The 23,169-nt window shown below is 49.2% G+C and overlaps 1 protein-coding gene across 2 annotated transcripts in view; it reads right to left on the reverse strand.

Annotated features, from left to right (window-relative positions):
* Positions 1-22,660, reverse strand: part of GAD1 (glutamate decarboxylase 1) — a 41,014-nt gene extending 18,354 nt beyond the window's left edge. Inside the window, exons 1-6 of one of the 2 annotated variants that reach the window (XM_060015662.1) lie at positions 22,023-22,660; positions 20,419-20,563; positions 16,967-17,029; positions 11,294-11,452; positions 9,704-9,946; positions 5,015-5,105 (exon numbers count right to left, since the gene is read on the reverse strand). In XM_060015662.1, coding sequence (XP_059871645.1) covers positions 5,015-5,105; positions 9,704-9,946; positions 11,294-11,452; positions 16,967-17,029; positions 20,419-20,500 — 638 coding nt within the window. In that variant the 5' untranslated portion in view covers positions 20,501-20,563; positions 22,023-22,660. Of the gene's footprint in view, positions 1-5,014; positions 5,106-9,703; positions 9,947-11,293; positions 11,453-16,966; positions 17,030-17,400; positions 17,501-20,418; positions 20,564-22,022 lie in introns of those variants that run through there. The other variant, XM_060015661.1, reaches the window with a different exon arrangement.
* Positions 22,661-23,169: the final 509 nt, after the last annotated feature.

The following is a 23,169-nucleotide window of genomic DNA, read 5'->3' on the forward strand; positions in this document are numbered from 1 at the left end:
GTGTTTAAGTCTCACAGTACCAAATGAGAAGGCTCTCTAGGGTAAGGCAAGGAACCAATGGAATCATACACCATAATATCAGAACCTTATCAAGGATTGGATGAAAGCTGGACCAGAGTCAAGTCAGTGCAGGAACCACATGGGGAAGGGAGAAAGGATGGGGTTGAAGGCCAGAGGGTTGGTCCACTTCAGCATTTGAATCAATTTAGGGCCCAGGTTTGCATGAATTAGTCTTCTTACCAGGAATATGGCTATTACTCTCAGGATCAGGAGGAAGAGTCTAGAGAGTTTGATCGTGAGATTATCTGATCTCATCTATCTCAGGTTCCTTACTTATGCCAGGTTCCTGATTCTGAAACCTTTCTTTCAGTTCTGTTCAACAAATGTTTAATGAATGACTATTTTCTTCCAAATGGCTTTTTACGTACTGCGGAGACAAAGATGTCATAAGACACAATTCCCAACCCTGAGGAGGAAGCTTACTAGGATGAATCCAGCATCTTGGCCTTAGCTGCATCCTATTTGACAGTCCCTGCCTAGGTCTGAAGGATCAGTTACCCCACAGCTAACACCTAGCTTATTCCGATTCGTGACCTTAGTCCTGACACCCTCTCCTAGAAGCTGGTAGATTGCCCCACGGCTGTTGATCCTCAGCCAGACCTGTCACATGGGCTAACGTGGTGCCCCCATTCCTGACACTTCCTCTGAACCTGCCTTCTCATCCTCGGCCGTGTTTACAACTGGGAGTCTGCCTGCATCCAGAGCCTTAGAGAAGACCTTGAAGTTCACCCTAGAGCAGTGGTTCTTAACTTAATTGAGATCACAGACACTTTTGGGACTCCTAGGAAAGCTATGGTCCCTCTCTCCAGGAAGAAAATGAGGATATGCACATCATTTTGTATACACTTGTAGGAGAGTCTCCTCTTGCAACTGGGACTCCAGGTTTGGTACCCCTTCCGTAAATGACAGATGAAAGTGGATAAAGGCAAGAGATGAAAGGTCAAATGTAGATTCAGAAGAAGCTAGTTTGATGCGAAAGTCATAGTACAAGATGACATTTCAGAATCGGAGGATAAGAAACTAAACCTGCTAAAAGCTCTAGGTTGAAGCATAAGAACGTGGGATTGAAAGTAAGGGTTTAAAAACAGTATGATTGTGACATTCAGGGAGTGACACTAAAGGAGAGTTTTTATGTTCTGAGTAGGGTAGTGAGTCAGCCCTGTTTTAGTAGTTCAACTCACCTTCCCAGTGGGATTAACGGAGGCAAATTGATTGTTAAGCTGATTTTCTCTGATGGCAGAAATCTGCTGGTTGCTAACCAGTATCAAAATTTCCCTTCCTTCATTCAATTTTATTTGGAGTTGCAGTTCATCCAGATCAAAGACTGTATTTTCTAGCCTCCCTAGGTGTGGCCATTGGATTAAGTTCTAGCTAAAGAGATGCTATGAGAAATGTCTTGTGGAGCTTCTGAGAAGGTTTCTTAGAAGGAAAGAGTGTGTTTCCCTTTTGCCCTTCCTCCTTCCCTCTTTTCTTTCTTTCCTTCCTTCCTCCTTCCTCCCTCTGCCTGCATTCCTTCCTGAGATCTGGAACACATAAATGATGGCTGGAACTCCAGCAGCTAGTTTGCACCATGAAGTAACTTTGAAGATGAGAGCCACATGCCTCAGTATGAACCAGGAAGGCACAAGGATCCTGCATCCCTGGTGACTGCCAAACCAGGAACTTCTTTAACAAGAGGAAGAAATAATTTTCTATGTTGATTCTCTAACTTGACACTCCTCTTAGATTTTATCCTCCTTATGGATGTGGTGGGTGGCCCATCTCTACCTTAAAAGATAACACACCTGAGGGGGAGCTTAGTGAGCCCCTTTGGTGTCCAGAGATGACGAGAGACAGAAACAAAAGAGCTGGGAAGTTGAAGGGAGGGGTTGCAAATGGCAACAGTGACCTATGGGTTGGCTGCCTTTCCTGGGTGTATGCATTGTACCTTGTATACACTGGGCACTTAAGACTGGTGTCTGTTTTAGTCTTCAGAATCACTATGTAAGGTGGATACAATTATTCTTCATTTTTCTGAAGAAGAAACTGGGGTTCAGAGAAATTCAGTGAGTTGTTTCAAGATCTCACATGTAGGATGTTTCCAAGCTGGAATTCCATGTCCTTTACATCACAGCTGCTTTTCTATGACAAATGAGAACTACTTACTGCAGGCTCCTCTGTAACGACCTGCCTACTAGTGTAAAATGACTGATAACCCCCATACAAAATTTCTCCTGTGTAATTTCTATGAAAATAAAGTGCTAGATACTTGAAATCATAACCTCATAACAAAGGGCTGTGATAGATCTTGCCACTAGGATTATGTATTACCGTCAGGTGCTTGAGGGTAGGCTGTTGTTTACACCTGCTCAGTGCCCGTGTTTTGGAAGAAAAGAGCTGTACATGCCATGGCCAACTACACATTGGTGATGTTTTCTTTGCATCTTCACTGAGTCCTAGCTTGGAAGAATATATCTCAAAGCTGAATGCACAGGTGGGTGTGAAAGCATGGGCATAAATGTTCCTTCTATTCTAACCATCAGATACCTTACACTTTGCCACTTGGATTAAAATATTGGATAGTTCTTTTAGGGAGAGTATACTGAGGAATGTAGTTATTATTCTCTATTACCAGTGCCATCCAAACTCAATGAAGTACAGGTCCAAAAAATGAGTGTATCACTAATTAAATCCTACTCTGCCAAAAAAGATCCTTTTGCCATTCTTTCCCAGGCCTATTATGAACACTGTTCCCAGCTGGAGAAGGACTTGTCACAAGGGAGCAAATTTCTGCATAACCTCCTGACAGTGCTGCCACATTTCATGATCTTCCAGGGGAACTGGCTTAGAACAATTTCTAGATAATAGTTATTACTTCTTCAGACAATGCCTTGTCTCTAGAACTGACAGAAACTATTTCAGTATTTTAAATAACCTTTGCTATCGATCTGTTGGAATCGGATCATATTTTATAAATATCCACTGTTCAGTACAGCTGCAATTACTATGTGCCATTTAGTTGGACTGACCTTGACCTCAGATGGTTGGACAATATTTTAGCGCTTCATATGGCTGAGCTGAGGTAAGGGAAGAGTAAGGGACTTTCATTTTATGAACACATACAAAAAAAAAAAAAAAAGGAGAATTTGTGAGATTTCCCTGGTTAAAGAAAAGTCTTTTAGGAGAATATGTGGTCATAAATGATTCAACGGGGTGAATTCCTTTTATTTACCTTGAGACTGAGCCATACATATTAGGAAGTCACAGCTGAGAGGCCTACAGAATACACACTTAAAGACACTGGGTGAATTTGGTGCCTATATTAATAAGGGTACTTGGGCCTTAATGGGTATGTACCTTTTACTCTATTTTTCTCATTTATTTTCTAAATAGTTAAGTTTTTTTTAAAAGCTGTACTTTCTAATTAAAATCATTCCTTAGTGTGAGATGTTTCAGTTAAACATTACTGTCTTTTTTCAAGTTATAATTAATATATTATGTCTGTGCTTGCTGATATATTTTTATCTCACAAACCATAAACATAAAGACTGCAAAGGGGAGTTTTTTTGTTTAGGAGATCATACAGGTGATTGTATCTTTGACCTGAATTCCTCCCAGCCCTTCAGAGCCTCAGTGATCCAACATGAACATTCTGTGAAGTTAACCTTGACTTGCAAGTAGGGAGCAGGAAAACCATTTGACTTCAATCAATTTAATCTTTTATGCCTTTTGGCACTAATGGTGTCACTTGTCACATTTGCTTTTTAAATGTTGTTGTTGTTTTAAATTAGCAAACAAAGCAGGAGGCCTTAATTAATAGAAACTTTTCTGAATGTAGTTAAGTATTTTGAGTCACAGCATTAAACAGCTTTGGAACACACACAAATCAATATATAAGTTTAAACTGCCCTTTCAGGTTCTGTGGCTGGTAGTAGTTTAAGAAAAATAGAATACCTTGAACTTTAATAACTTACATTCTATCTTGACGTCAAATGGAATTTCTCATTTTAAATAATACCACCCTTTCACCTGAATTCATTTTTCAAATCTACTTTACCATGAACTAAAAAGTGTACGGTTATTTTCCAAATATTTCCACAGTGACTAAAACCCATATAATTCTTATGTAGTTATTTTTTACTTATTGCGATAACCTTCTTTTATTATTTCCCTCTGGACACTTTCATAGAATGTGGTACCACTGTCTGGATACATAGAGAGTGGTTAAACATAACCTTAGCGTTGAAAGAAAAGACAGTACTTAGTAGGCTATGATGCCCCTCCATCAACTTGTAACCTGTCCTTGTCTCCAAAGATGGCACGTTGTGTGTAGAAGAAACTGTGGGGTGATTACCAGAAGACTACCCAGGTATTACTTGCACACACAACCCTCCTACCGCCAGGACCTTAGAGACAGTTTCAAATAAATTTACAAGAACTTAGAAACAAACAAAGGCTTTGCCTACTCAAGTATGAAAAAAATTTCACATTCAGAAAAACAGTTATTTTGAAAGGGATATATAATTCCTTTCAAGTTGAACAATAGGCTGATCAAATTGGTTTGTGGCTTTATGGCCTCTTTAATTATGAAGAAAATATGACCTAAATGATAAGGAGCAATATGCTTGGGTGGGAAAATGGACCAAGATTATATCCCGGAACATGATCTCTTTAAATATATCATTAAGAAATATGGAATCTTTTAACATGAAGTTTCACACTAAACTTTGAAAGCTAGAGTCATGACTTCTTATGACCATGCTCTTATTAAACGGCATTATTCAATTAAAAAATAGTTTATCAAGTATCTACCTTTAACTCAGAACTGTGATAAACCTAAAAGATTTTAAGAGAAAAGATGACTAGGGCAAACTGTAATAAAATTATTATAGAACCATTGGAATTGGACTTTTAATACAACAAGCCATACTCAGACATCATGTTTGCTTACGTGGAAATACTATGTGGGACTTACATATTGGTATTGGCAGTTGATGTCAGCCATTCGCCAGCTAATCCAATGATATCCAATCCAGTGGAGAGCTGGTTGAAAAATCGAGGATGACCTAAAGAGGTAAGTAACAGACAAGCATCAAGGCAAATCCAGATTTTTCAAGCTGTCTTCAAATCAGAAGGTCCACTCCACTAGGCCACAGTGATGGGACCTCTATCCCAATGGTCTAATAGGGCTGCCCAAGAATACTGAAGGAAGGGCACGTTGACCCACCCTATACCAACCTTTAACATTGAAGATGTCTCCCAAACTTACATGTTTCTAAAGCATAATGCTTTTCAAGTAAAAGAAATCCAATGTCATAAAACAAGTAATCTGTCCAGTATCGTTGATTTCCAGATGAGCTCCTCTGTTGTATTTTTTAAAATACAAATCTGGATGTAGTGGTCCTGTTTTTCTCCATAAATATTTCAATTTTTAACTTAACACCTCAAGCTTTTATTCTCCAAATCAAGGTATGCTGAGGGAGGAGGAGAGGCTGCAGGCCTCAGAAGGGGTCAGTGGCTCTGTGAACCGAACCAAGCCCTGGGTAAGTGCCAGCTCTGAGGCTGATGCCGAGGCAGCCATCACTCCCTGGGCCTCTGTGTCAGTCAAATACGACGCCAAGCATTGGTGTGTTTTGCCCACATATAGTCAGGTGACTGTTAAACTAGATGTATTGCTGAGATAACCTGGCATCTGCTCTGTGAAACAGGGGCAGACACAGCCTCATTCACTCATTGAGTTGTTGATAGAACAATTTTTATTATTATGTAACTCAAAAGTCCTTTTCAACCTACTCTATGCTTTATCAGGCTTTGTTCTCAGCAAATTCAGGATTATTGCCAAATTTTGGCCAACTTGGCGTTCACAGAAAAACTCAACCCCATACAGCAGGCTTGGCCTGGCTGACACGAAGGCGCCAACGCAATAGATTATCCAGGGGTGTGTGACAGAGAACTGGTGTTAGAAAGATGTGCTGACTGCTGTGTTTCCAGAGGAAATCGCTTTTGCCTCTGAAATAACTGTCAGAGAGCTAATGTTGGAATGTTCCTGGTCTAAGTCCCCTCTCTGAGGAAGTATATCCTTCCCTCCTTGCGATGAGGACTCATTCAGAACATCTAGACTAGGACTTCTTATAGCAGCATATACAGATCCCCGCACCTCAAGAGTCCTCGAAAAATAAAACTGATCTTTAGAAAGAATAAAAGAAGCATAAACAGTAAGCTTGGTGTAAATTCAAGGCCAGAGTCCAGACATTCATGTAGATTACTCTAAATGCTTAAACTGGTCCATTTTGCTCTACTCGGCTCAGTGCCAACAAAATCTATGAGATCTCCTACAACGTAACTAATTTGGTTGAAGTCCATTTAAATATGTACGTACATATATATATACATACACGTGTGTGTGTGTGTATATATATACACGCGCACACACACACAATACCCATTTGAAAACTTTTAACAACAAACATTTCATTTTAAGACAAGATTGAATGATAAATAAATGCAATCACACCATTTGACAATGTATCAAAATCACATCGCATAGCAGAGACAAAAGATGGACACGGACAGACAGACAGACTGATACAAATACCCTCAAACAAAAGCGAAACAGTATCTCATGGTCTATTAAAATATAAAAGGACACAAAGTCCCCCCAAACCTTACTTTCCTCTTATGGCTATAGCTTAATGTCCCCAAAATCTCATACCAGAATTTCTATCAAGCAACAAAATGACCTAGTTTAAATTTCAATTTCAACTGTCTATAGTCAACAAAAATACTAACAGATGATAGACGTGGTACTGAGCAGCACATGGCTTAGAGTCAGGTTGGAGAGAAAGAAAGAGTAATTTTTTAAAGTAAAATTTTTGAACAAATAAGCTTCAAAAAAAAAAAGAGATGCAGGAAGAAATTTATTAAGAGACATATTAAGCAATTGCAATGTGGGGGACTTTTGTGGATCTTGACTCAAACTGTAACAAAATAAAACATTTATGACATTCATGAGACAACTGGAAATTTGAACACTGACTGAATATGTGATATTAAAAAATTATAAATTTTTTTGGATGTACCAATGATAATGTGTTTTTTTTGAGTCCTTGAGGATAAAAAATATTTATGAATGAAATAATATTATGCTGGAGATTTGCTTCCATATAGTATAGAAGAGAGGGGAGTGGGTGGGGTGTCAGGTGAAACAACACCGGCAAGAGCTACTAATAGCTGAAGCTGGGTGTTGGGTATACTGGGTTCATTACACTGTTTTATTTTTGTATAAGTTTAAAATTTCCATGATAAAAAGTTCAAAAAAGGAAAACTAAGGAAGTCAGCATGTCTACTGTGACTGAGGGCTGACTAGCGTTTCTCTCAGTTCTTGGAGAATGTATATACATTGGTTCCTTTTTCAGAAGTCTTTGTTAATTTGTAGGGAAATTTCCAAAGGCCATCATCATCCCTCCACAGACGCTTCCCAGATCAGTATGTTTTCATTCTAAAACCCTATTCATTATTCTGGCTGTGCATTAATACTCTTAAGAAATATCTTCCACTTCCATTGCAGAATACCTGTGGGTTTACTCTATTGCTCCAGTAACTACATCTAAACTACAGACCAGCAACTAGGAAATGTGTTTTCCCATGAAAGCAACAGTACACTTTGCCAGGGTCAACACCCTGTGATGCAGGTTTCACATTGCCTGAAGACTATGAACTCTACAAATGCAAATATCTGCTTCTAGAAGCTGCTCTGAAGAACAGGGATGAATGGCTCCAGGCTAAGTATCTAATTGGATTCACACACTCGACTCTAGTAAGAGTCCATGCTTCTCTGACCACGTGATACTTCAGTTTTGTAGGCGATATGAGTTGCTATTATGACAAATCCATGTATTTTTCTTTGAGGGGCAACACTATTCTGAGCTTCGTGATAAACGTACATGGTCTCATCTCTCTGATAAAGTGTTTATGGCGTGAACTGACAAAATAAAAATAGTGGACCAAAGCTAGTCAAGCTAAAACATACACAGAGAACTCTGTTTTTTTTCCCTAGCCAAATAACAACTTGATCTCCACCAGGAACAGATTAGTCATCAGACCAAGGTGAGATGTAACTAAATTGATGAGCATGTTTTTCTTTAAAAATCAAACACAGACTTTGTAATATAATTGAGTCTTGTCCATCCTGCAGTTATTCAAGAAAGCTACACCTATACCAGTGGTGTTGGCAGACTTTAAAAGCTGTTTGGGATTAATTATTTAAAAATGCCTCTTTGGCCAGCCTCATTATTTCATTATAACCCTTGTTTTTGACATCCTATAGCCTTACTCAGTCCTATTACGACACCCTCCCCAGTCATATCTTCAAATGACTAGGAAGAGTGAGCAGGATAATAAAGGAGAGAGAGAGAAAGAAAAAAGAACAAGAGGCTACCAGGCATGGCGTCAGGGGCTCCTCTGTGGGGACAACCATGCTATGGACTACCAATTCCTGTACATCAGTCTGCTCAAGGGCTCAGGAGAGCCAGGCTGCAGTGGGGAAAGACGGTAGGGAGAAGAAACCACTGCTTGATTCCTAGGCTTAGAAAGAGCCAGACAGAGATCCCAAAAGTCCTTGAACTTGAGGCAACTGGAGAGTAACCACTTGGCCAGGATTGCTGAGTAGAGAGAGTTCCTATGACATGGAAAGGAGGCAAGAGGGCGTCCTCCAGGGCTCCCTGCTGGAGATAGGATTTGGTGCCTCAGGATACCTGAACTCCAGAGGATGGAGTAGAATGCAAAGGGTGTGTGAGTGTGTGGCTTTGGGGCCTAGCAAATAGAGGGTGTGGGGGGTTGAATTGTGTCCTGTAAGAGATATGTTCAAGTGTTCACCCCTGATTCCTGTGACTTTCTTTGGAAATAGGGTCTTTGTGGATGTAAACAAGTTAAGATGAGGCCATACTGGATTAGGGTAGGCACTAATCCAAAGAGGAGAGAAACCCGGACACAGACTCTTGGAAAATGTCACGTGAAGATGAAGGCAAAGATTGGAGGGATGCATCTACAAGCCAAGGAATGCCAAGGAATTCCCACAACCATCAGAAGCTGGAAGCACCGAGGATGGCTCCTTCCCAAGAGTCTTCAGAGAGAGCATGGCCCTGCAGACACCTTGATTTTGAACTTTTAGCCTCCAGAACTGTGAGATAATAAATTTCTGTTGTCTTAAGTCACCCAGTTTGTGGTAATCGGTTGTGGCAGCCCTAGGAAACTAGTACAGAAAGAAAAGGAAATGGGCCCAATTCTCCCCAGTTTCAGGGACAGGCAAGGGTCAGATTTATCAGAATGAAGCAGACGTGAAAATGGAAGCGGGAGAAGAAGTAGAGAATGGATCATTCTGCTCTCTTTAGGTTGTGAATAGCCTCAAACCAAGAATTAAAACTCTTTATACAGAACTTGACACAGCACCATGTATCTGTATCTTTTAAATCTATTTTTACAACAATAAATAATGATGGGATTTTGTCACTGAGTCTGGTGGTTCTGAGGTCATGGAGCGTTTTGCTGCCTTCCTTCACCCGGGTTTGTGTTTCTCCTTCAAAATGACTTTGACATCCTGGCAATTGGCAAAGGTCTGACGCAGGCCGAGGTTGCCACTGCGTGTCCACCTGGCTCTCACCCTTACCTGTGCGGACGCCATATTTCAGGGTGTCTCTGCAGTCAACCAGGATCTGCTCCAGGGACTCAGGGTGGTCAGAGAGTTCCAGGTTGAAGCCCTCCATGCCTTCCAGCAGCTGGTGGGGGTGGTGGAAGTCCAGCACCTTGGTGGAGCGATCGAATGTCTTGCGGACGTAGTTGAGAAGTATGTCTACCACCTCCAGCAGGAACTGCACAGTTTGCTCCTCCCCATTCTTAGCCGGAAGCAGATCTGGTGGGGGGAAGCCCATGAGGGGTTATCACCTGACTCTTACCCGGATTTCCTCAGTCAGCTTAGAAATCCCTAACATCCGTATCTTTATAGGACTGATTTTCTTCCAGGATATGCATGCATTGAGAATCTGATGTACCATCTCCCCAGGACAATGTACATCGGCATATACACAGAAGCGCTGCATATATTCTCTGGGGGTTCACAGAGTTTCTGATAGTTAGGCTGCTCTTAATTGAAACGCTTTGAGAAGTCACGAGCAGCCTCCCCTGCAGTTATCCATTTGGGCACCTGTCAGGCGTGTGATGGACGGGGCATCTGTCTTGCTCCCCTAGTACCAGGTGTGTCTCTGTACATCTGGCTCAGATACTGGGCTTTCGGTTTGGTGTTATGATGTGCTTGATCTGTTGCTGGTGGCGGGTGAGGCTTCTGTGGGTAGAGGCTGAGGTCACACCGAAGAGGATGGTTCTTTAGGTTGTCCTTGGACAGAAAACTAGAACTGGCAAGTGGGGCTCAGGAAGGTGGGAGAGGGAACTCCTGCCCCTCTCTTGACCTTACCTTTTAGGGCTTGGCCTCTGGGATGCCAGAAGGTGACTCTGGGTTCCGGCCTGTGTTAGGTAGAGTCAGGCTGGGGGGTAGCCAGGGGGGAAAGCTGTAGGGGGCCCCAACTGAAGTTGTCAGCCATAGCTCAAGAACAGACTGGCTGTATATAATGCTCTGTGTCTATTCTTTGGATTCTCTCTCCAAGGTTTAGTGAATCTTGTTTTCTGTTCTGGTTTGGCCTCCATGGCTTGTGGGGAGTTCATGGAAGGGGGAAGGGGGAAGGGGGAGGGGGGTGGGTTTACCTTTGAGCTGGTAATGAAAGACTGGGAAAGCAACTCCTGAGACTGTTGTTGTAGGGGCAGCGGTAATGAGTGAAAGATCTTCAAAAGGAAAATGACCTTCAGGACAGCACTTGGTCATGAGGCCCAGCTACACAGCTTCCTACAGGGTGCTTTTGTTGTTGTGGACACCACCCTTGGAGGATAAATGCTATGGAGGGAATCGCTGGATTTTCTTATATGAAAGATTTCTTTGGATTCTGAGATTCTATGACTGTGTATTCGTCCCTGCAAGTATCTTTAGAGTTGGCTGTTTTACAGATTGCCCTCATCCAGCTTTCAAATGATGGAGACCTGGGCAACAGGGAAGGAGGGAGTATATTATATTCAAATGTTGGGAAAGCAGTTTCATGATGGTTCAGAGAGAATGGCTTTTTTTGGTAAAAGAAGCAAGGTTTCAGGAAAAAGTAAAGAAACTCCAATAAGCAACCTCCTGGATAGCACTAGGGCTGGGGGTGGGGACTACCTCGAGCAAACAGGTTGGAGAAGTCGGTCTCTGTGCGCTGGAAGCGGCCATCCCTGTCGCCGTTTTCACAGGAAAGCAGATTCTTGGAGGACTGCCTCTCCTTGAAGGCGCTCACAAGCCTGCTCTTCTCTTCCAGGCTGTTGGTCCTTTGCAAGAAGCCTGTAGCACAAGAAGCTGGGTCAGAGGAAGGGCACCAAACTCCCAGGCTCGGAGGGTCTGCTGCTGGCCCAGGTCGACTCTCCAAGCAGGGTTCTCACTTTTCCCGAACAGAAGCCGAGTGTCTGTTTTATATGTAAGGGCTCTGGCACTGCTCGCCTCCAGGCGGGGAGGGGGCAGTACCAAGTGTCATCAGTGGCGCAGACCCAGTCATGCAAGAGAGAAAAACAGTAAGTGAAGCCCATTCTCCTCTCTGAACATGACAGTGAATGCAGAATTAAGTCAATTGGACAGCTTCCACTCCAGTAACCAGCCCCAGGATGGGGTTTTAAGGGAAGGGACACAAACGGAGAGGATGCTGCCAGCTCTGGGTTTATGGGCTGTGCAACCAGAGGGAGGAGGGGGTGAGACCAGCACTGAGGATTGGGGAAGATGCTTTCCTTGGACTCCTGGTAAATGTTACCAGGGTTGAATGTAAGTTTAATTTTTCTCACCCAAAACTGAAGGGCAGCTTTCCCTGTACCACCCCCTCTCCTTAAATAAAGGTATTGGAGAAAGAGACAAGAAAGCCTAAAATCTTATGTGTGGTGACATTTAATTCCATAAATACTTATTGAGCACCTATTGTGGAAAAGGACTTTACTAAGCATTTAGGACCAGGGACAGGTAAAGATAAATGAGACAGAGCCCCTCTTCTCCAGGAGCTTGCAGACTGGCAGACGGTGACCAACAACGTCATAAAGCTAGACAGCCATCCAAGAACTCCACAGAGATGAGCTCTGAGCCCAGGGTGGGAGTAAAAGCACCTCCTCCCTGCCCCTCAGAAGGAGCGGAAATCTCTCCTGCCTGAGGTGAGCAGTGCAAACACTACCAGTGGCAAACCCAGAAGCAGGCTGGGCTGAAAGGGCTGAGGCTCTGCCAACCAGGAGCACACTTCCTCTCTCAGTACCTCCACCTGTCCCTTCTGGGGCTCGGGACCTGCGGACCCACTCCTTCCCTCAGCATCTCCTCCAATTCGGCCTCAATCTTAGTCTGAAATGCAACACCCTGAAAAGAGGAAGGAAGTTCTAAGCTTCTTGGTGACCCCAAAGCTGTATTTGTAGATATCAAGATCCTTGGGGGGTCACATACGTCACAAGGCAGGCTTGGAGGAAAGTCCCGGGAGGTTCCACGAGAGGCAAGTTAATCTGGGGAATTCAGCTTTACTTCCCCAGGACTGCAATTCAGTGTTGAGGGGTGGAGGAAGGAGGGGTGCAGGGGGAAAGTTGCAGTGATTAGAATCCTCCCACACACAGAAGCAGGGTCTATTTTTGGAGGGAAGAATAGGAAGGCAGAGGCACCAGGCCTTTCATTGTTCTCAGCACCTTTAAAACTTATCACTAAAGCTCTAAAGGACATCAGAAGGGGGGAAATACACTATAATAGAGCTCCACACTTGGATATAAAGATGGGGGGTGCATCCTCCCCTTCACCTCTGCTCCTACTTTCTGAATTCCTCCTCCAAATCCCCAGAGTCCAAAATGAGAAGCTAGCACTCATTTGCCAGAGGGATGCAGTATCACCTGGCTTCTGAGTGAGACCGCCCCCCTCCACCCAAACAGGCAGCAGTGGAATTTGTTTCAGACAGGCTGAAAAGACCAAGTCCACATGCCCTAATGGAGGTGAGGTCTTGCCTAGCTGAACTCCTGCTCTTTAGGTCTCTGACCTCTGGTCGGTTTTGACTCACTCCCTGGGAAAGTCTCTGCCTTGAAACCCCTTAGCAACTCCTTTCCTAGGTGGCAAAGGACCTAGGACCTGCATTTGGGCTTTGGATATTATCTCCAAAGGAGTTCTTCTCACAGGCATTCCCACAGGTGTCCTGATAGGAATGAAAGATGCCAATTGCGACACTTTAAACCTGCATCCCATTCCTGGACCATACTTCCTGGAGTGCACAAGTAATTAGTGTTTTCTATACATCTTATAACTATCCTATGCAAAGCACACTTACATTGCATTATAATTTGCTAATATTAATTTGCTAATATAAACACTTAATGGATATTATTTTTGGAATATCACCTTTCTGGAAGGTAGTTGTTTTCTAAAATATTGGGAGCCTCAAAAATAAGGTCAAGGAGCCAGGCCTCTCTGGCCTCTGAGAGGCTCTGGAAGTTCGTATGCTTCTCCAAGGATAATGAGGCGGTGGATGACATTGAGGTCAGTGCTTTGATGACCTCCCTGGCTAGCAAGGGGTCCTGGAAGCAGAGGTCCCTGAGACTAAAGCAGACTGTACTCCCTTTTGCTCTATACCTCAGCTATAAGGATCTAGTTTAAGGTAACTTAGCTGAACATTCTTAAGAGGCAAAGAGGCAAGCGGAGGGGAGCTGAAGCTGCGCTGAGCTTTGGCCCGGTCGTAGCACCCTCGCTAGCTTCCACCTATGAGCCGAGGCGCGATCCTGCGGCTGGTCCTCACAGCTGCCCCCAAACTCAAAGGCCTAATCAGCCCTTTGAGGGGGGGGAGGTGTGAGGAACTAGAGCACCTGGTTCAAGCTGGTTGTTTCCAAGTGGGGTTTCAAACTGAGCCTAGCATAAGGGCACCTGGCCAAGGGGGCAAGTGAGGCTTGAAGCCCAACCCCCTTGCTGTCTCTCACCAAGCTGTAGCATGGAGTTGCATCTCCCTAGAGGACGGGGCTCTTTCCCTGATTTTTCTGGGCTATAAGTACCCTGCCAGATCTCTCCCCCACCTCAAACTTTTTTTTTTTAATTTCAAGAGAAGCCATAATAAATACAGAATATTTGAAATGTATACTTAAAAGTTGGTGACTGACACAAAATTAAACACACGCACAAACACACACACTGCATGGGCTAAATAAAACAGCTCAGGGGCTGTAACTGGTAGCCAGTCTGGGACCTCTGAATACAGAAGTGATTGAGGCCCAAGGACACACTGGGAAGTTAGCAGAGCCCAGAGCCAGCACTTAGGGCTCCCTGCATCTCCTTCGATTTAGGTCATGCTATCATGCCTGTAGCCACCCGGCTCTCTACCTCTTGGCAAGACCCTGGGTGTCTTCTGGCTGACTGCTTTCCCACGGGATTCTGCCTCCGGAGCTAAGGGTTACACTGGTGAGACCAGGGGCAATGGATCTGGAAGTGAGAAGATGACCATTAGTCCCTCAACTCTCTTAAGGTGAAAGGTCAAACCAACCTGGAGAGTGTCAGGTCAAGAGGGCACCTTTCAAGCCCGTGAAGGTCTGGGATGAAGGGAGTGGGGGAATCTATGTGTGGAGGAGGGGAGGGGTCTGTGGATTCAAGTCAAAACCAAAGACTGCACTTTGCCTCCGGTAACTAGACTAAAATGGAAAGCCAGAGTTGGCGCAAAGTATGAAAAACAAATCCTCCTGTTGTTTTGTTTCCTTTCAGAATCAAACCTATTGTAAATCCTCCTAACCTGTGGCCCCTGAAGCATGTGTATTAGCAGAAGGCAATTTCCCCTCAACACACTACCAGCCCTCTCCTGTCACAGGTGTTTCTGCTTTCCTGAAATTAATGTTGGGGAGGTGGGTAAAAACAGAGAAGAAACTCCCTGAGGATGGTAGCCCCCAAATGCCCAAGAGCTCTCCCTCAGGGGAAGCTGATGCAAACCTCTGTTCCCCAATTCCCGTACCCCTGTGCCTGGACATCTATTCCCGGACCCAGGGATGCTACTGCCCCTTTACCTTTTCGGGTCACTTCGGGTGTGTCACCGAAGCGGCGTTTAGACCATCTCTTCTCCCCCGACCCTGAGGGTCTGCAGTCGGGGCAGCAGGGGGCACCGCCCAGGGCCGAGGCCGGGAAGCGGGGATGGGGATGGATGAAGGCCGCTGGCTAGGCAGGCCTAGGACCGCGAGGAAAGCAGCCCTCACCCCAAGCCTCCCCCCACCCTGTCCTCGACCGTGGCGGGCGCCCAGGGCTCGCTCAGTTCTGCTTGCCCGGCTGCATGACAATGACGGCTGCTGAAGCCGAGCGCCGCGGCCGCCGTAGGGACCTGGCGCGAAACGGGCCATTAAGCCGGGAATGGCGGCTGGGAGAAGGGGGCTATTTATAGAACAAAGCTCGGCTGCCGCCAGCTGCCCCCGCGCGGGGACGCGGCCCAGGCCTCGCCCCGCGGGCCTCGCGTGCTGGGGAGAGGGCCAAACCCCGGGGCCTCCCCGCCGCAGGGCTGGGCTTTCCCTGCAAAACGGCTAGGTCCTGGAGTCGAGCAGCCCTTCCTCACCGTAAAGCTGCTTCTGGGATCAAGGGGACAGAGCCCCAGAAACGCAGGGAGGGCGCCGCGCCGCAAGGCGGGGAAGGGAGGGTGACTCCCAAAAGCTGCCAAGTAACTCCTCTCGCTCCGGCCACAAACTCTCGCCTCCCTGGGGCCCCGGGATGCAGGGCAGCTGGGAAGATCAGGCCCGGAGGCCACCGGCTCGCCGGCCCACTCTCGGGCGCTCCCGGGGCTGGGCGGGCGTGCCTACGCCTGCGCCGCCACTATCTCCAGCGCGCAGCAGCTGACGGATGGCCTTTTAATAAGCCCCTCGTTAATCTTACCCCGCCTCTCCACCCCCTGACCGGGGACGTCCGTATTTTCTGGCCCGATAAGGCTAGAAATTTTAGACGGTGAAATGTAGCAAGGAAAGCAAGTTCTCATTGTTCAGTCGGAGCCACTCAGCTGTGTCCCTTCGAACAAATCTCCCTTTTTCCTTAAAAAAAAAAAATTACAGCCCTTGGGCGTTTTCATTTTAGATCCTTACGTCTCCGGAGAGCAGTTCTTTCTCCCGTCCAGCTCCCAGATCTATTTTCCTTCCTCTCTAGCAAATCGTGCCCGATACCCACTCTCCGTCTTGCGGCCCCACGCTCCCTCTGCCCCCTTTCCCTTCCCTCCTCTCCTTCAAGGGCAAGCTCCTCAAACCCTCTAGCTTGCACCGCCCGCACCTCCTCCGGGTAGGCCACCGAGGGCTGCAGGCAATCCATTCTCTTGACCTCCAAGGCCTCAAAGAACGAAATTTGAATCCGTTTTGACATCTCGGGCAAAAATATCCAGCCGAGGAAGCCACTTTCAACGCGCGATGGTGGAGAGGGAAGGAATACGACGCGCCAGCTACCGTCTAAGGCGGATGTCTCGCCTTGGGCCTGCTCTCCAGTAAACCCGGACCCTTTTTATGCCGCCTTCGCGTCGCGTAGGCAGAGCACCCGGGTCAGAACAGCCAAAGCGCCGGGCAAGATGAGCGGGGCTGTCGCGCGGGGGCGCTGTGCTCGCGCCCAGCTAGGGGAGCCCCGAGGTCTCAAGTAGCCCAGGGCCCCCCATCGGAAAAGGTCCCTCGGGGGCACGTCAGGAGAGGGCAGAGGAAGGTCAAGGCCAGTAGAGGAGCGTCTTTGCCGGGCGTAGGGGCTGTAGACACTAGAAAACAGACCCAAGAGCCAGGATTCCCTTCCGCGTACGTCCCACTCTCCCAAACCCGCAAAGCCTGCTCGCCTCGCAGCCCCTTTGGGGCCCCAGCCGGCCCTTTCACTTACCACAGATCTTCAGCCCCAGTTTTCTGGTGCATCCATGGGCCACGCCGCACCAGGTGTCATACGCTAGAAACCAAGAGACGTGCGATCAGTGAGGCTCGACAGTCCGGCACCCGGTCGAGGGCAAAGGTTTTCTGGGGAGGGTAGGGGCAGGTCTTCACCAGTGCGCCTCATTAAAAAGCTCTTTCCCGAAAGGAGCTAAGAGCCAGATCTTTGGGTCGATGGGGAGACTCGTGCCCCCCGAGACCCCATCACAGTCCCTTCCTGCTCCGACCTGAGGTACAGAACAGTGTCTCTGAGAGGCCACGCACCCAGCGCCCCACCCGCGGCTCCCAGCGACCACGATGGGGTAGCCGCCAAGGCGGGGTCGGAGTGGAACAGGGCTGACCACAGGTGCAAAGGGCCAGGCCCGGCTCCTCGACTTGCCCAACACCCACCCGCAGGCCCTGTCCCTTGGTTTCCGTCCCGCAGACTCGAAGGGCGACCACAGCGGCTGGGAAAGGGAACACAGAGACATCTGGGACCAACACATCTCATAATTTCTTGGCGGGTCTCCAGCTGAGTGGCAGCTTAAAATAAACTGGCATGAAATGGGGTCGCGGAAGAGTTCAGGAATTAATTGGGTGAAAAATAGTATTTGACTAGATGGTCGGGCTGGCATGGCCGCTCTTCAGTGGGACCGGGGAGTCGGCAAGACAATAGTGCGCCTCGGGTCTCACCCCCTGCCCCCTCTTCCCAACATGCCCCTCATTAACCCTTCCCTCGGACGTCTCGGATCTGGAGCAGGCGAAGGCGAAGGGAATCAGACACTTTTTCTCCAGGTCTGAATCGCAGATTCAGGCGCTGCCGTGTTCTCAAACTCCTCAGCGTCTATCCTGCCCTCGGGGTTTCAACTTCCAGCCAGAAGCACGGCGGTGCCTGCAGAGCCTGTATGCGAGCCGGTGTAGTGGGCCTAGCCTGAAATTCCCCTCGGATTCCTCATAGCAAGGCGCCTCCAATCACTCCCATCCCCCACCCCATCCGGGCGGGTGCCTTCAGCCGGGCGCGAGTGTTTGCTGCGATAAGGAGAGTGACATCCATTAAACCCGAGGCACAACAGAGCCCCAGCGGGGAGAAGAACTAGCCCGACGTCAATGAGACAGCGTGTCACAGATGGAGTTCCTGCAACAGACAGTAGTAAATCGGGGCGAAAGCTAAACCCTAATAAAAATGCCTGGCAGGTAAAGAGCTATTTTCATCCGATAGAGTGCTTTCATTTTAAAGGCCATCTCACCTAATCCTCATAACCCTAGGAAAAAAGAGGAGTGTTAATCTAAGACTCACTTTACAAACAAGAACACTGAAGCTCAGAGAGGCTAGGAGAGTTTTCCAAGGTCACTCAGCTGTGGCGTTGGAGTTCAGACCCATGGCACTGCCTTTTAGAGTTGGGGATTGCAGTGAAAGAAAGGGAAAGAGAGATGGGAAGAGGAAGTGAGAGAGATCCTTTGACGTAGCCAGAGTAGGGAAGACCGAGTGGCTGAGAACAAGGAGGAGGCGTCGCCGGAGCAAGAGGTCGAGTAAGGTTGTGCGAATTGAGCAACGCCACCTCCCAGGAGACCCTGGCGGGGCAGAGAAGCAGAGCCAGCTGGGCGGGCGAGGATGTGTCTGCAAGGGAGGGCAAGGATGGGTGGAGAGCCAGGCGTGCGCGCACAGCCTAGAATGCTCACGGCGGCTGGGCTGTCGGGGCCGACGGCGGCGTTCTCAGGACAGGTGCTGCAGGCTTTTCCTGGGCCCAGCTCTCGGCTATCTTCCCTCCGCCCTGGCAAATTCCGGGCGCGCCCGGCCATGAGCGAACTCGGGTCAGCTCCTCTACTTGGTCTGGGACCCGCGGTTAGGCACATGGGCTCCGCTGCTGGCTGCCTCTGGGAAGTAAGGGCGCAGTAGGGGTTCAGGACTCGAGGGTGGGTGAACACAACGGCCGCCCACCCCTGCCAGACAGCAGAGAAAGGGGCAGGAAATGTGGAGAGAACTGGAAAAGAAATCCATCAGGGCCAGAGCAACAGACAAAGGCGCGCAGGCCTCCCGTTTCTCTTGGCCTGGTCCGACCAGCTCTGGTAGCCAGTGCCCGGCTCTCGCGCCACCAAGGCTGGCGGCTCTCCTGAGCCCCTCTTTGTTGTGTGGGTAATTGTAGCTTGCCTGGGGGGCTGGGGGAGGGAGCTGCAAAGGGAACTGGAACGCCGCCTAAGAATTTAAGAGAAGGCCTCCAGCCGGGAAGCCAAGGGCAGCACCTAGGGGTTGGATAGAGGGCTTACCTGATACCCCCCTACGCCAACCTTCGTTGATGGGAACAATTGATGTTTTCTCAAGCTTATAGAAAGTGCTACAAAAGCGAAGCAATGAGCTCTCCTTCTAACCACAATGCCATCCCTAAGCCCTTTTGTATAGAAATTCTGGGGCCGTTACTATCCGGAGCTCATGGATTTGGAGGGAGCGCATTTCCATCCAAAGTGGAAAAAGGAAAACAATTCCCTCATCTCCACATCTCTACAAAGATGCTGGAAATCAATCCGAATTAAAGACAGATTCTGGAAATGGGTTGAGTCGCCGCATGGAGCTAGGGGTGGGGAAGCATACATTTCCCCACCCGCTTTTATCTGGTTCCCCTTTTCTTCCTCTCTCTTCCAGAGGTGTTCATTGCTGACAGGTCTCCTGCCCTGGAGAAAAGAGAGGGCTGCTCTCTCCTACCGCCCTGGCAAACCTTCTGGATTCTTCCTGGTTCCCCACTTCTTGCCACTCAGGATGATGCCCGCTTTTTTTTTTTTTTTTTTTTTTTTTTTTTTTTTTTTTTTTGTCTCTGAAATGTAATTGTCTAAAATGTCGAGGCTTAATCTCAAACCATTTTATGCTCCTTTCTCGCTCCTGGCTTCTTCCTCACTCGTCAATAGCTCGACGCAAATTTGGAGCAATTAGGGACCCCGAGTTTTCTAAAAGCTGCAATTAACGTCGAAATTTCCGCTGATTATAGAGTTCGAGCACAATGCAGGGGTAAAGGAGGGGGGGAGGGGTCAGATCTCGGCTCAACGAAAGCCGAAGACAGAAGACTCTATTCCCGCTGAGACTCCCAGCTCCTCACACCGCCCCTTGCGCTGACCCCCGTCGTCCCACCTAGCAAAGAAACCACACACAACACAACAAAAACAACACTCTCGCCGCGCGTCCTTCCCCCGCAGCGAAGCCTCCAAGGATCGCCACAGCTCCGACCCCGCGTGGTTCCCACTGCGTTAGCGCCCTGGAATCGCCTAGCATCCCTGTCAGTCGAACGACCTTTGGTTGGGACCTGGGTCAGGGCCCCACTTCTTTCTAGCCTCCATCATCTCCGCGCTCCCCCTTCCCTTTCTGCCAGCGCAGCCTCCTCACGTCCCAGCGCCCCCATCTTCCCCGCAGTCCATTTGATAGGAAACTGGAGCAGGACCTACTTGTGGGGCGCAGGTTGGTAGTATTGGGGTCCGCTCCCGCGTTCGAGGAGGTTGCGGACGAAGAAGGGGTCGAAGACGCCATCTGCTCGGTTGTCCCCTGTCCCCTGCTGTCCGGGGTCCTCGGCCGGCCGGGCTTAGGAACAGGCTGCAAAGAGAAGGGAGAGCTGCACGGGGAGGGATTCAGGGGTCCGGCGCGCGGGAGGCGATTGAGCGGTCGGGGGCGCGGACGCTCCCGCTTAAGTCCGGGCTCAGGAGAGAGAGGCTAGAGGAACGGCAGCCAGCGGGCTGGGTCGGGGTGCGCCGGGCTGGGGACGGGGGGAGGAAGAGACGTGCACGCGAGCTGGGGACTCGGGCGCCCGCAACGTAGCCCGGGGCGGCTCTCCAGTCTGGCGGCGGGGCGACCTGGAGCGCAGCGCTGAGACTAGAGGAGCCCAAGGCCAGTGCAGGTCGCGCGGGTGCGGGGGACTGGGCTAGGAGGGCTAGGCAGGCTCAGTGCGCGGTTTTCCAGCCTAGCCGCGACAAGCACTATTGGGCTCTCAGCAGCCGGCGGGCGGGCGGGCTGACGGGTGTTGGGGGGGAGGAGGGCGCACGGGGCGGGCACGTCTGGTTCGGTGTCTGGTTCCCCTTGTTGTGTCTGGCTGATTCCCTGGAAAGAAGGAGGCTAACTGCTCCGGGGACCGGGGACTTTGGTGAGACAAGGTGAGAGGGAAAAAAAGGTCCACGTCTTTACGTTCTCCCTCGGACTTGGCTGGGGTAGAAATACAGTCACCTTGTAGTCCAGACAGCCAGAAAGCAGCGAGTCGGAACCTCGCTTGTCTCCCTCTTGCCCCACCCGCTTTGAGTCATCTCGAAGCCAAGAACGGGGCTCTATCCTTGTTTCTGTATTTCCTCTCCACCCAACTCTCTGAGGTCCCCGGATTTCTAGCTGTACAGACCCGGAGAGGGTGAGAGGCAAGAAAGGGGAACGTCACCGGGGAAACGAACTTGCGCCCAGCGCGCGGGAGGTGGCAGACAAGGATAGGTGCGCGGCGCCCCTGCTCCGCGCTGGGCGCTGGTGCGATGGCTTCCGAAGGCCAGGGGACAGAGAGTGCGGGCGAATCTGGGTACATCTAAGAGCCTGCAGAGTAGCGCCCGCCGGCCACGGCCTCCAGACCCTGCATAGGACTCCGCATCTAGCTCCGCGCGCGCACTCGCCCAGCAGAGCAGGCAGCGGGGAGGCCGGGGCTTCTGGGGAAGTAACAGGTTACCGCTCTGAGTCGCGCCTTCGGCTGCTGCTGGCCAGGAGCCCATTGGTGAGACCGGCGCTCGCAGCCGGGAGGCGGAGGGGAAAATCGCTCTCGCTCCACTCCTGCGCGAGCCTCAGCCTCTGTGCGTCCCCGGGGCATGAATCTCGCTGATGGGGATAGGATGATTGCGAAGGCTGAGGTCTCTGCGCCGCGCAGGAACGGAGAGTCAGTACTGGGGCGGGTGGGACGCACTCCGCTCGGGAGGGTAGATGGCAGACACTGCGGTGGGGATTGGTCAAGAAACCGCGGGTGAAGAGGACCCAGCTAACAGTCGCGGCTGGGTACTGGGAATGTACGGGCGGCCGCGCGCTTACCCACCTAGGTTGGGAGACAGCAAGCCGTGCGCTCCGGTCGCTCTTCTGCGTAGCGCCCAGCAATCCGCCCGGCTCGGCCCGGCTCTGCCACAGGCGTAATCTGCCCGGCGTCACCTCCAGCTGCCGCCTCTGTTTCGCTAGCACCGTCCCGCACGGGAGCTCCAGGAAGAGAAAAGAGCAATCCGAAGAGGCGGCTTCTTGGCTTCGGGGGAGGCGGAGGCGGAGTGGGGAGGCGGGGACCGGCTCAGCAGGGGAATCACGAGGCCGCTGCTTGCGGGGGCAGCTCGGCAGAGCGGTGGGGCTCCTTGCAGGTGCCTGACCGCCTCTGGAGCTTTGTAGGGCGATTATAAATCCGGATCACGGGTTTGCGCCCGGAAAAAAAAAAAAAAGGAAGAAAGAGAAAGAAAGCAAGAAAGAAAGAGAAAGAAAGAAAAAGAAAGAGCCCTATGAGTAATCCAGACCGTACTCAACACGCTCTATTTTTTGAAATAGGCAGAGTGTCGGGTAAGGCGAGGCAAGAGAGAATTTCTATGAAGAATTCTGCCTCGCTGAGCGCTTCTCCCTCCCTTTCTTCTCCCCCACTACCATATCTTCGAGAAGACAAGAGCAGTATCTTTGCCTCAATTACTCTCCCCGCGGTTCCTCCAGCTCTACGACCCCACGATGCCTCCTTGAGCGAAACCGCGTTCTGGGTCGTGTCCTTGCTGGCTCTCTACTGAGCCAGGATTGTCGTGAAAGCAAAGGAGGCAGAGACGAGGGGGGAACACTCAGACCCTAGAGGATTCCATCTCCTTTTCATTTCAGTTTCCTCATCCAGCTCAGAGCCTCCCCAAGTATTTCATCTGAGTTCAGCTACCCACTGCCTCCGCAGAGAAAAGGGTCCGCTTTCCAACCGACTGTACGCTCCCTCCTAGCTTTGGTTCCCTTGGTGATGGGGAAAGGAGTCCTCCTGATTGATCATATCTGAAGGTTAATAACACGCACGAGTGCCGCTCCACACACAAGGGGAACCCGAGCATAGAGGTGTCCTGGGGGTGGGGTGGGGGGAGCGGACCGGCCCTCTATGCCTAGGCCCACTCCCCTCCACTCCCCCTTCGATTTCATGCTTTTTAAGGATTCTCCTTTTGCAATATTTAAACGTATTGAACGAA

The sequence above is a fragment of the Delphinus delphis genome, chromosome 7 (assembly GCF_949987515.2).
Source record: "Delphinus delphis chromosome 7, mDelDel1.2, whole genome shotgun sequence".
In the NCBI taxonomy this organism is placed as follows: domain Eukaryota; kingdom Metazoa; phylum Chordata; class Mammalia; order Artiodactyla; family Delphinidae; genus Delphinus; species Delphinus delphis.